The 13,359-nt window shown below is 40.2% G+C and overlaps 1 protein-coding gene across 6 annotated transcripts in view; it reads right to left on the bottom strand.

The window, feature by feature from the left end:
• Positions 1 to 708: 708 nt before the first annotated feature.
• Positions 709 to 13,359, bottom strand: part of TOGARAM2 (TOG array regulator of axonemal microtubules 2) — a 108,466-nt gene continuing 95,815 nt past the window's right edge. For all 6 annotated transcript variants that reach the window (XM_061624961.1, XM_061624963.1, XM_061624960.1 and 3 more), the window contains 2 exons: positions 8,607 to 8,693; positions 709 to 3,243 (listed from right to left, as the gene is read on the bottom strand). In XM_061624961.1, the coding sequence (XP_061480945.1) occupies positions 2,987 to 3,243; positions 8,607 to 8,693 (344 nt within the window). In that variant the 3' untranslated portion in view covers positions 709 to 2,986. The remainder of the gene's footprint in view (positions 3,244 to 8,606; positions 8,694 to 13,359) is intronic.

The raw sequence follows: 13,359 nt of genomic DNA, 5'->3' as shown, positions 1-13,359 counted from the left end.
TGCAAGGGATGATTTTGTTTGCAATAATGTACCAGAATGAGTTCTGGGAGTTTCAGAATCACTGCAGAATGCTGCTCTTTTCAATAAAAATCCAGGTGTTCCCAGCCTCTTTGCCACATTACCAAAGGAAGTTCTATACTGATAAATTCACTGCTAAGTGAGGAGTGGTGAGTTCACAGGAGTTAACATGCTGCATAATCTGAGATACATTTTGATGGGATTCTTCTACATGTTCAGTATATCTGCTTCCGTTATTTCAGGCTCTTTCCTCTCAGTGATGATTTTTAGGCCCAAACACCTCTTTAAAAATATTTCTTTGTATTGCAGAAAGGATCACAGCAGATGGTTTACATGCAAAAGGACCCAGGTTCAGTCTCCGGCATCTCCAGGTTGGGCTAGAAAAGATTCTTGACTGAGGCCGTGAATAGCTGATGACATTCAGATTAGGTAATACTGAGCTAGATGGAGCGATAGCTAGGGCTTCTTTCTTTCCCTTTCTCTTTTCTACTTAGGAATGATTTCTTTGGACAGTGATGTCCAAATAACTTTGGACAGTTTCATCCAATGTCTTAGGAATCTGGACAGTTAATACAACTACTTTGAAGTGACAGCCCAGGTAATGAAGCTACCTCAGATTTAATTCCTTGGCATAATGAATTGAGCTAGATTTTTTTTCAGGATATGAGTTTTTTTTTATTGTACCATGAATTAGAAAAATATCCAAGATTTCCTCACACACAAATCACATGACTCCACCCCTTGCCAGCCAGACATTGATGTGACAGTGGATCTAATCTACACCCGAAGGGGGCTCTAATCTCAAAATGTGAGGTTAAGAGAAGAGCAGTTTATAGTGACTATACTTTACCAGAAGTAGGTATGTGAATCAGGTCTCAGTCCACTTTTCCCTCTCTTTTTTACTCATTCACTCACATTACAATATTTGCTTATTGCTGGTCCCTATATCCATATGGTTCTGTTACTCCAATTCTGCTTATAAAAGGTTGGCCACTAGTACAATGAGTCAATCAACTCCCATCTGACACTGCAAATTCTACCAAATGGGCATCAGGTTATAAAGATCTATGGGTTCTTTGACAAAAGGAGCTATCTGAGGCTCAATTCTCACCAAGGTGATAAACTGATACCACTTCAGACTTTCAGCAGGAGAGTTCACATGACTGAAAAGTTCTCCATACCTAGGGCTGGCATCAAAGAGTGACCAGGTTGGGCCCTGGTCAGAGGCCCCTGCAGCCCAGAGGGGCCCCTGAAGGGCCCCACCTTAGGATGGGAGGGCAGCGCTCCCATTCTGTGATCCAACCCTGCCATCGATCACGGAGAGGGAGCTCACATATAGTCAGCATGGGATTCAATAAGCCTGCCTGTGCATTCCACCTACCTCTCCTGTCCCTGTAAATGACATGCATGCCTATCATCAACCAAGATGGCAGTGGAGATTTCCCTAAGGGACTGATGCCCCCACTGCCATCTTGGTTGATAGCAGGCATGCACACGCAGTGTGCACGTCATTCACAGGGATGGGAGAGGTAGGTGAGACGTGCAGGCAGGCTTATTAACTCTGCGCTGCCTGTATGGGGAGGGTTGGGCTATGGCACTGCAGGTCCAGGACAGGCTGGTGCCCGAGGGCCCAGTCATACCTGGTGCTGGCCCTGTCCATACAAAAACCAAAAATCTGCACATAGAAAACTAGATGTCATCGAGAGGACTAGGCTGGAATACTTTTCCCTAATGCATAACTTTCTATGTGGACAGATTTTTTTCCATGTGGACAGATTTTTTTCTATGAAGACACATCTAATCATGTGAGGCTTCTCCTGCAGTCTTCATAGCACGGGTTTACCACCATGGAACTAGGCCTCAGACATAACAAACAAATTATGAGATCTCCTGGGGTATGAATCCTGCCAATGTCATATTTCAAGACTGGGTACTACCCCTTCCAGAGGGACACCATGGAGTAGTACAGATAAGATATTTTAAAATTCTGAATTTAAAAGCCTTGGGATGGGAGTTTTTAGATGGTAATATGTAGTACTTCGCTTGCTTTAAAATGTGGTAAGCCAAGCCTGCTGCATTTTGGGGCCCTCCTGCCCATTCTGCTGCCTTAAAGAACCACTAAAAGCACAATAGGTTAAGTGGACAGAATTTAAGGTTTACCTGGCTCTCTAATACTTGAAGCAGTAGTTAGGTGAAACCAACTGTTGGTGCAACAACTCTGTTCCTTCAGCTCCTGGTCTTTAATTATTTTTCATAATTCCCTACTTGTGATCTTCTTAGCAGCTTTGGTTCTCAACTGTTTCAAGCCTTGGACACATCTTGTCACACAGAATTTGGTTACTAGTCAAGATGAGCAAGACTTGGCCACCTGTCTACACTCATCCCAACCTACAAAAGCTCTTGCCTTGGCATTCCAGCTATATTGGAGAAAGAGGCAAGGCATTTCCATTTGGGAAGATCTATTGGTGAAACAAGAACCCAAATAGGAAACACCCAGGCTGACACTGACAGATCACCTTGGATGCTCATGTAATTCAAAAATGAAACACAAACACATACCTATTGCACTGGCAGCCCCCTATTGTAGAGCATGTTGCCCATTAAGGTTCATCTCTGTCACCCTCCCCTTCTCCTTTGACACACATTTATGACATGAAGTGCTTTGTTTTCTACAGATAAGAATTACAACTGTACATAGATTTAAAAATAATAATAATAATTGTAAGTCTCTATGGGACAAAAGTTAGGGAAATTTAAGCCTTATAAAAATATGTGATTTAATTCTATTGCAAAATATATTATATACACTTTCTGTAGTAGATTATTACTATAAACTCTCCATAGTTGGTTATTTTATTTAAAAATAACATAAATAATGGCAAGCACTGTATCGTTGTCCACCACTTCATTTCTGTTCTCTCTTGAAGTGCACACTGTAAATTGTCCCAGAGATGATGTGGGGTCTCCTTCACAGGAATTTCATATCTAGGAGGTCCTGGAGGGTTTTGATCACATGTTGTGGTTGGCTGGATGCATATTCCTCAAGTTTGGGTCCCATTTGCTTGTGCAGGCTCTTAGCAAGTTTAGAGACCACAGTTTTCACATTTCCGCTCTTTCCAGGCAGCACACCATTACCAATCATGTTGCTCAGGAAATACCAGAGAATGGGAAGGATATGCCGCTCCACAACCTGGGATTTCCGTGGATAAGCAAAACCCACAAGAACTGTAATGAAGAAAAAAGAGAATCTCTGAATTTGAAAAAAGTTGCTCACTTTTCTGAACATATTTATACAATTGAGATCCAGAAGTTTGTGAAGTATCTTGTTTCTCTACAAATAAGGAATTCTGTCACACACATCCAGCACTGACTTCAGGTTCTGGAGGGCCTTTGCACAAGACACCCTCCATGGGCCACCTCTCTCACTGAGTTTGCCTCTGCACTGCAGTAGGCCTGGGGGCTCTTCTCAGTGGGCCCCTTTCTGGGATGTGGACTCTTGGCTGATGTCCAGTTATGGCAGCTGGATTCCTGCAGTGAGCAAGGAGTTGGACTCAATGGCCTTATAACCCCCTTCCAACTAAATGATTCTATGTCCCTTGATACCAGCTCTACACACACCCATGAATAACTGTCCTAAACATGTACAGGGTCTCAATCCCAGCTTTCGTTTAATTACCTGAGCAGCATAGTCATATTGTACAACGAATTAGTGCTGGGATGAACTTTTTTTGCCATTTGAGAGGAGGTGGGGTGAATTAAAAATGCCCCTGCAGAGGGTGGGGTTTGGAGAACTTTGAAGAAACTGTACCTACCAATGGTCTTTATTGCTCTTTAAAAAAAAAATTAAAGCCTCCCATGTGCTTGCAATGGCATGAGGCATTATATATGCATGCTTCTGGCCCAGCAGGGACAACATAACATTGCACCATCCCATGGGCATTCTAAGAAACCTTACTGTTCTTAGAACCTGTGTGCAGAGAGCATTTTCCTCCTGTTCTGATCCCCCAACTACCTGAAACAATATATAACATAAGCACAAACACACGTATACCCTCTCACCCCTGAATATTTCCCATCAACCTCCAAAGCTGCAGAAATTTGATCCTCACTTTCACAGGGGATGGATGGACATGTAAAACTGGAGCACAATTTTCAGCACAATTTAAAAAGGAATATTTTCACAGAAGCAAAGAGTTAGGGATGGGAGAGATGCCAGTGAAAGCTTCCTATACAGACTTTTATTAGCTAATCATCAGCTGAGGATCTAAAAACAGCAGGAAAACAAGCCCTGCTGTAACTGAGTACAAAGGGAGTTTCTAAGGCAAGCTAGCTCCACTTGACAAAGTAGCTAACCCAGCCCAAATTACTCTGCGTACTCCAGAAGCTAAAATCCATGCATAGGATAGAGCTTCCTGACAGACAGCACAGAATTGGAAGCCAACATTTCAAATAACTTCTAGCAACCAAGAACACCTTCATTTATTAATTAAATGGCAGCTATTTCTTAAATCACAGATGGGGAACCTGGAACCCTCCAGACATTGTTGGACTACAACCCCCTAATCCCTGACCAATGGTCACACTGGCTGGGACTGATCTGAGTTGGAATCCATCAAGTTCTGGAGGATCACAGCTTGCTCCTCCCTGACTTAGGTAAAGACACTCATGAAAGTAAGGAATGTTTATAGATGTTCATTACACTGGAAATGAAATAGATAAAAGCCCAGTTTGCATGTACCATTAAGCCAAACCATGGCTTAAGCATGAACAAAGAAATGTGCAGGCATGTACCGCTGTTGTTCCTCTCCCAGTCCTGCTGTGCTACCCAGAGCTAAGCCATGGTTGGACTTAGTGTTACATCCAAACTAGGGCTTGTGGTTTATCTCCCCCTAGACAAACCCACAAGTGTGTTGCTCTGTTTTAATCTTTTTAGTAGCTGTTTTAATTGATTTAAATACATTTTAATTACTTGTTTATAATTTTGATGTTTTATAAACCATTGAGAGGTCTTTCCATTTAAGCAATATATATATTTTTTGTTAAATAAAATAAACATAAATAAATAAGTGATAGCCTAAGAACAAATGTTGGCTACATGATTTATCTGACACTTAGTGTTACCTTGTGAAAATAAACTGCTCTTTGGTTAAAACTCTTTCTTACGGAAGATACAGCCTATCATTTCCCCCATTTGCTGTTGTTTCAATATCATTTTTTCTCATTACTGTATGTTTTCCCTTTGATTAATCACACATGCAATCCCAGGCAATGGAGGATCCCTTACTGAATAGCATGACATCACAGTGCTACTTAGCCAATTAGATATGGCTTTGTGCAGATGTCAGAGAGCAAATGAAGCTGATTCCAGGAGCATTGCTCTCACTCTGATTAGGCAAACACTTTTTGTTCCTTTTTATCACCAAAGCATAATAAAATGTGGTGCTTTTCAATGTTCCACTTTGTGAACAGCCTAACCTTTTGGGCTCAGCCCTTGTTAAAAATGGAAAGAGAACACTTAGAGATGGAAGGTTCTGTCAGTTTCAGTTATCTTAGTTCCTCATGGATCCAATCTTAATTGTAGTTCCACACATTGCTGCAGAAGTTTGCAATTTTTTTAAAAAAAGAATCTCATGAAAATTCTTCAGCCCTTTAGTGTGAATTTCTCCTGACAAACATATTTTGTATGAGTTTTGACCAACACACACATTTTGCAAGCAATTTTTCCTAATATAATGCATGTTGTTTTCACTAAGATATTTATTTCTATGAACATTTCTCCCCGCTATGTGCATTTTTGTAAACTTTTTTTGGTTGGAGAACTGCATCACAAAATTCGATACGTGAGAATTTTGAAGGATGATTGTATCTCAGTTATAGACTTGGCTGTAAATGGGAACTGAATCGAATTTCTCCTCCTTTCCTAAGAGTACTGCAGAAAGTCATGATATTTGAAAGTCATCCTCTCCTTCTACTTTCCCAATGCCTTGACTGTATTAATTTGAGCAAGACAGAATGTGAGGTCTGAAGGAGAAAGAAAGTAAAACAAAGTTCTCTTATAAGAGAGGATTTTTTTTAAGAAGCAGGGAAAACTATATTATTTTGGAAATGCTTCCTAATTTCATATGGCCACTGTGCTACCTTCCTTCTCTTACAGCCCAAATGCTATTTAGTATGTGCGTCTTGGAGCACCTTCTAGGTTTACAGGCATTTAAGGCTGGGTATCACCCCCAGCCTCTACTATGGTACAGCAGCCTATCTGCTCTGACAAAAGTTGTTCTTTCTCCAAAGCAGCACAAAACTAGCTACCTAGCACTGTGCAGGGGTAGTATGAAAGTGGGGTCATCTTGTCTAATAAGGACTTGCCAATAGAAGATCTTCTCTGCAGAAGCCTAAAGCTTTAGCTACTCCCTCATGAAGTATGCAAAAGCACATCTTTGGGTGGGGAGGTGGAATGAAAGGTTTTCCTGTGTTTTAACAGAGTTTATGCTGGTATTTTACTGCTAGGATTTTGAGGCTTTACTGCTATTTTGTTTTTGTACCTTTTCTTTAAACAACAACAACCTGTTTTGAGCCTGTTATTGTTTATCTTGTGGGTATGTTTCCATTACTTCCATTTGCCTTGAGTTTAAGCAGAGAAAGAAGAAACAAATTTCTCATGGGCTATTGCCTCTCTCATGTATGTTTGTTCTTTTTTACTTATTTGTAGTGAGCGATCCTCTTCCTAGGCATCGGATGCTACTTTAGTTCTGATCTCTCCAGGAGTTTGTTACCTCACTAGGTGGCCTTAAGAGAGCTACTCCCTCTCAGCCCAGCCAGCTAGCCACCAACAGTAAGAGAATAACAATGCAGACAGAGTGATTGCAGATACTTTTCCATCCTAGGAGTGGTGAGATAATGTTTTGTAAAGTGCTTTGAACACTCACTATACAAATAGTAATAATGTCTGCAGCAGCAGCAGCGTCCTGTAAGGATTTCTTGCTACATTACATGTATTAATTTGGTTTCTTGCTGATAATTATCATTGCATTGATAACATGACTGCAATCTGATTTCTGATTTCGTTTTGTGCATAGAAGGTATTTTTAAAAATTATTAATGATTTATGACCGCACATTACACCAACATCACTGAGGTTCTGGATATTCACAATCAAAACTATAAAGGTTTATCAGGTCAAAAACAATATTAGATTTTCATCCGGTCCATGCAGACTGGTAGGGAGTGTTGCATGTAAGTCCACATACTTCAGGAGCAATAAACTGAGGTGTCACAAAAATGAATGGAAGTTGAGCAAGAGCACACTACAGTAACAGCTCTGCAACTGTTGCACTACCATTCATTTTACTGTATAAAAAGGGATTATGTGCTTGATTAAAGTCTTCTTAAGGAACAGAACAGAGTAAAATGATAAATGGAACAGACTGAGGAAATAAAGACTTTTCTGACTGAAATATCTTAGGTAAATTTTACTAAATGGAAGACTTGCTGATCTTAAGCAACCATCACTCTTATAAACCAGAGACTTCAATACTATATTTCCACTGGAAAAATATAGTTCTAGAATGCTGTTGGGTTTTATTGACCTATGCCATGATAGATGCCTTGGTTATTTATTTCATGCATTTAGCTGTCTAAAATGGCCATATCAAATTTCCAGACTGCAACTCTTTGATGGGTCAAACGCCAGTGATACCAATGACCTTTTGGTGACTTCTGATCAGAAAGCAACAAGTGGCTTTTTAGTCCCTCCATATGTTCAAGGGCTCACAAACAATTTTTCAAAAAACGTTGGAATCAAAGGTTGATTGCAAAATCAAAATGTGTGATGGAAAATTTACTGAAATGTTTAATACTAGAAGCACTACTTTCAGATTTGGAGGTTTGGGTCTGTTCTTTCGGTTGCAATACAAAAATATTTGCAGTCTGATCTCATGTCTAGTTTCAGAAATTGACTGGGGATATGGGTCACAATTTCTGCTTTCTTTATCCAGTAGATTAAAGAGATTGTGGCAACTGGCCTTTTAGGTTACATCTAAAATGCACAGATGTGCTCTCAGAAGTCTGTTTGTGCATGAACCATGGTTTGTTTGACTGAAAATTAATGTAGTGCCATCTTCCTTTTCTCATGTGCCATAATGGAAAACTTCCAGGGTTTGTTACACCAGTTTCTCATTACATCTGAATCAGTAAACTGTGATTTAATGTCCAGTTACAAAGTAGGATATGAAATCACAATTTCCTGCTTCATACCACTTTCATGCTTCAGATATAACAGGAAATTGTTGTTTATCAAGACTTAGCAATATTGAATTAAAGATGCGAGAAGTAGGGAAGGGGAGAAGGAAGTATGTGGGCACAGTGTAAATTTTCAGTTCAATAAACCATAACTCTAAAGGTAGAATAAGAAGCACTTCTCACTTCCACTTCAAAAAGGTATAAATGACAATAAAAGACATTGTGCTGTGAAGAAAGAAGCCCTTTGCCTCTTGTTGTTATACGAGCTATTGCTTTGTTCAATCAGATGAAACTCCTACCCCATGTGCTTTCATTTCTCATGGGGACTGCAGTTTAGTGAAGTCATTTGTTACCTGACAAGCGGGCTGTAATATCTTGCAGAGCTTGGCCACCGATGAAACGCACCCTGCTGGCAAATGTTTGAAGCAGCAGAAGATTGTCTGAAAGGAACAGAAACACATTGTTTGGAAATGATTATAAACCAAGGAGGAAGGAGATGGTAAGAGAAAGTTATCTGTATCTAGGGATGGGAGTATCTGTCAGTTTCAGTTTCTCATTTTTCCAGTCAAGTTTAGTTCTCCACATTTCCACATCAGTTTGCAAACTTTTCTCTAGAAACCCCTCGTGAAAATTCATCAGCACTTTAGTGTGAATTTCTCCTAGTACACACATTTTTGTGCATTTTGCCTAATATACACATTTTTGCAAGGCAATTTTCCATAATATTTTTCCATAAAAATAACATACAAAATATATTTTTACCAATATATGCATTTTTATGCACACTATTTATTTATTTATTTGTTTAACAAGATTTATATACTGCTGAATTGTAGAATGTGCATTTTTGTACACATTACTTGACTGGAGAACTGTATTACAAAATTCAGAGATATGCAGATTTGAAAGTATAGCTCTGTTTCAGTTCACACAATGTTTTGGAAAGCACAGATTAGGTAGGTTCACCTTTGAATGTGAATTGAATCTCATTTCTCCCCCATCCCTAGCTGTATCACATAGTAAATGATTAAAGATTTCTGTTTTCTTTAGGCTGGCTCACTTGTGTATGTGCAACCCTTGATTTCTTTTAACTTCATTACTATACACATTAATGGAGACAAGCAGCAGGACTATTCCTGGCTGGGAGGTGAATGCCAGTTTTAGCTTCCCCAGCCCTTTTCTGCTGCACCTCAAGAACAGCAGCCTGTTGGAAAAGCCAGAAGGTTTGACCAGGTAGCCCCACCCTGTGAAGAGCAATGCCATGGTTGTAGCTGGCTTCAAAGGGGGAAGCCTATTTATTTGGAGGCCACCGTTGGTCAGCCAGCGCCAAAGACGGAAACAACAAATGAGGAGATCGCTGCTTCAGATTCTTCTTCGGGGTGTGATGTCAATGAGGGCACTCCCCATGGGTAACTGACTGCAGATGGGCTTGCTCCTAAACTGAGAGACTGGAGTGTGGCAGGGGGACAGGGGATTGAGCTAACCTGGCTTCCAAGTGACAGATGGAATGCAGGGAAGCTGCGTCTGTGGCGAGAGAATGAATGCTGCTCACAAATCCATGTGTGGTGGGTGTTTAGTGATTTTCCGATTTTATATTGTTTTGATTGGCCTTTTTGGTGTTTGGGCCAATAAGCAGTATATGAATAAACCATAACATAGCTTGCAGCTGAATATGTGAATTGAGCCCAGTGAAAGCATTGAGTTTAAAGCAGTAGGAAGTGATATGAATGCTCCATCTGCAACACTGAATCTATGATGGGCCAGCTGCACATACTAATCATTGGTAGCTATAACAGCCATGGTGAATTTTACACCACCCTTGTGCTTACATAAAGGTTATCTAGCCTCAGATCAGGGCACTTCTTCCCCCTTACTGGCATCCATTTCGCTAATACATCCACCTTAACATTGGTCCCCCATTGTCACCTTGAAAATAAGAGGCATTTTAATTACAACTTTAAAAAACAAACTAAAAAACGTAATGATTCAGAAACAAAACAATTATTTTTCACAAGAAAAATACAGAACTCTATGCTTCTGTGTTTGTTGTAGCAATGCAAAATAATCAGACAATGAGAGGTCCTTAGCCTCTGCTGGGTGCAAATTTGAGAAGCGAGTGAAAGAAACTGGCAGCTTGGAGAGAAAGGAGAGTGCAGCTGGGTAACCCTGGGCCAGTCACTGTCTCGCAGTATCACACAGAGTTGCTCATAGGGTTGCCAGGTTCAATCCCTGAGACTGATCCTGTATCTTTAGGAGAAAAGAAAGTCAGCCAAGTGCAGGTGTTCTTGCAAGCCTATAATGGGAAAAACCACAAGGTGGAATTTTCCCTCCCTCCTGCACAACTTTTAAAGATACAAAAGACCTCTTGGAGGCTGGGCCTGGCAACCAAGAGGTCTTTTGTATCTTTAAAAGTTGTGCAGGGGAAAGGGAGAATTCCACCTTGTGGTTTTTCCTGTTACAGGGTTGCAAGAACATCGGCACTTGGCTAACGTTCTCTTCTCCTAACGATACAGATCAGTCTCAGGGATTGAACCTGGCAACCCTAGTTGCTCATGAGGATAAAATGGAGAGGGCAGAACCACATATGCTGCCATGAGATTCAAGGTGGGATACAAATGTAGTAAATAAAATAAATGAACAAAATGGCCACAGGTTGGCCAGATTCTCAGTCATAGTGGAGCAAGACACATCCTAGCATTCATGCAATTCTGATATCAAAGAAACCACTGAAGCACAGCAACAGTACTCTCCAATTGTGGTATCATTCAAATAAAAAATAATGTGAAATACAGCTGGCGCATTCATACACTATTCTAGTTATGCCCTGCAATTTATCTCAACCACCCTTCCCATAGGCATCTGGCTGGCCAGTGTGAGAACAAAATGCTGGACTAGATGGGCCTTTGACCTGACTCAGCAGGCCTCTTCTTATTTTATGATGTTTTGTTCATTAACAAATGTACATTCTGATAAATAAAATAACCCTGCTCAAATAGTTGACAGTGGTTTCAGAAAACTTTCAGATGTTGTTGGTTCTGGGAAACACAACTGACATAAAATACAATGATAGGAACTGTCTCATGAAGTCTACTTACAGCCAGATGGCTTATTCATTTTTGACCAACATCAGCAGCTCTAAGGTCACAGACAGAGTATCTTCACCAACCCCATTTACTTCTGCTCTTTTAATCAGATACAATTCCAAGCTGGGACCTTAAACTTAAAAATAATGTGCAATGCCACTGAATCATTTTTACCAGAATGCCATCTTAATTATAGTAAACTAAAATCAACAACAGCACATAGTGACTGTATTCATAATGGATTGATTTCTGATCTGGATACTGGACAAATAAGTGACTATCAGCAATTTCCACTCCTGTTTTTATCAGAATTCTCTGACATCCCTATTGGGAAGCTATGTAAAAGCTATTTGAGTTGGCTTTTGACAGCCAGGGTTAAGCAATTAAAACATTTATAGTGTGTTTTCATTCGCCTGATTTTATTCAATATACTGTATAGTAATAAGGGTGTTCCTTTTCATTTGCAATTCACCTCAAGCTGTAATGGTGTGGTGGGATGGAATTTTTAATAAATACAAACAAACAAATAAATAATCTAATGTGGGAGGGTTTGAGGTTGTTTAAAAAAAGAGAGCTCCCCCCAAAAAACCTTTGACCTCTCACAATTTATAACAGCCAAGAATCAACTACAGCAAAGCTGAGAAAGCAGAGAACAGAAAATCTATTTTCTGTTTGACACTTTCTAATGGCGATGATGTGTGTGCTGAGCCAGACAACATTGTTATTTCTATGATGAATGAAAAGAATAACTGCTAGCTTCAGTGGGATGAACAAACGCTTTGAAATGCTAATATAAAAAGTACATGAACTATGCAGAGTATTCATTATTGATGAACATTCACTTATTAATATCCATAAAAAATTTAGTTCACCTTTAAAACTACCTTTGAAATTCATTTTAAAGCAAGAGCAATACATGGGTACTTCTTTTTCCTTTTGTGTTTCTGAAATGGGCTGTGCATTTTGAAACATCTGCTATCCATGCAAACACCAATATGGAATTGATAGGTGTTTAACTTCAGAGCTGTTTTCAGAGGAGGCAAAGAAAGGGGATGTACTGTAGGGGGTTGTGTGAACCCCACCTGCTCATCTTCCAACCACAGAAAGCTCTGCAGGAACGGTCTGCATGGAGATTTCACATACAAAAGTCGGAAGTGAAGCTGCCTTGCACAGGGACTTGAGGGAGGGGGAATGTCAGGGTTTCCATGCCTCCACCTCCCTGCTTTAAGCCCAGATGCATTCGCCCTAATGCTCAATCCTATAGAGCAACACAGATGGGTTTCTGGGCAACGCAGAAGACTAAGGGCTACTTATGCTATGTTTTTCCTGCATAAAAGTCTGTTGTAAAGGATAGCTCTGGCATGAATGTATGCTATAATGTCTTCAATGTGGCAGTATAATGAGATAAAATGAGATGAAAACTGTAGGCAAGTTTTCATTGCTTTATTAAGATCTCAAATATGTAAGAATTCCCCCCTTCAGACCTTCAGTGTAAACTCAAAACTTTTGATTTTCAGGGTTCATGAGAGTTCCACAATAGTAGTTGGCAATCCTGAACTCCCATGGAAAGTTAATAAATATATTCACTTATACTTATGGTGTGATTCATAAAGCATTTATAGAGGACAGCAAGGGGCTCCCAATCAAGGAAGGGAAAGAACTTCACTCCTAACTCAGAACGTGTATAAGGAACTCCCATTTCCAAAATCTCAGTGATCGTAATCCACAGACAGCCAAGCCCTCTTCAGAGGTTTCTTGTGGGAAGAGGGTAAGTGACATGGACAGGGCATCACTCCCAAAGCCACACTGCTTCTCTTGCCCCTTACATCACCATATTTGTCATAACTTCTGCAGCAAGGAGCCTGCTCTAAGCAAGGAGGTTTCCTGAATGATGTCAAACCTGGATGATCAGGGTTCTAAACAGCACAGAGTGCCTTCACAAGTAAAGAAGTCTCCCTGCTGCAGAAATTACAGCAAACACAGCAAAGGCAGGAGCAGCTGTGTGGCTTTGGGAGTGGGGCTA

Source organism: Rhineura floridana, chromosome 4 (assembly GCF_030035675.1).
Source record: "Rhineura floridana isolate rRhiFlo1 chromosome 4, rRhiFlo1.hap2, whole genome shotgun sequence".
In the NCBI taxonomy this organism is placed as follows: domain Eukaryota; kingdom Metazoa; phylum Chordata; class Lepidosauria; order Squamata; family Rhineuridae; genus Rhineura; species Rhineura floridana.
The sequence above is the reverse complement of the archived record's forward strand: the minus strand, read 5'-3'. Positions and strand labels throughout refer to the sequence as shown.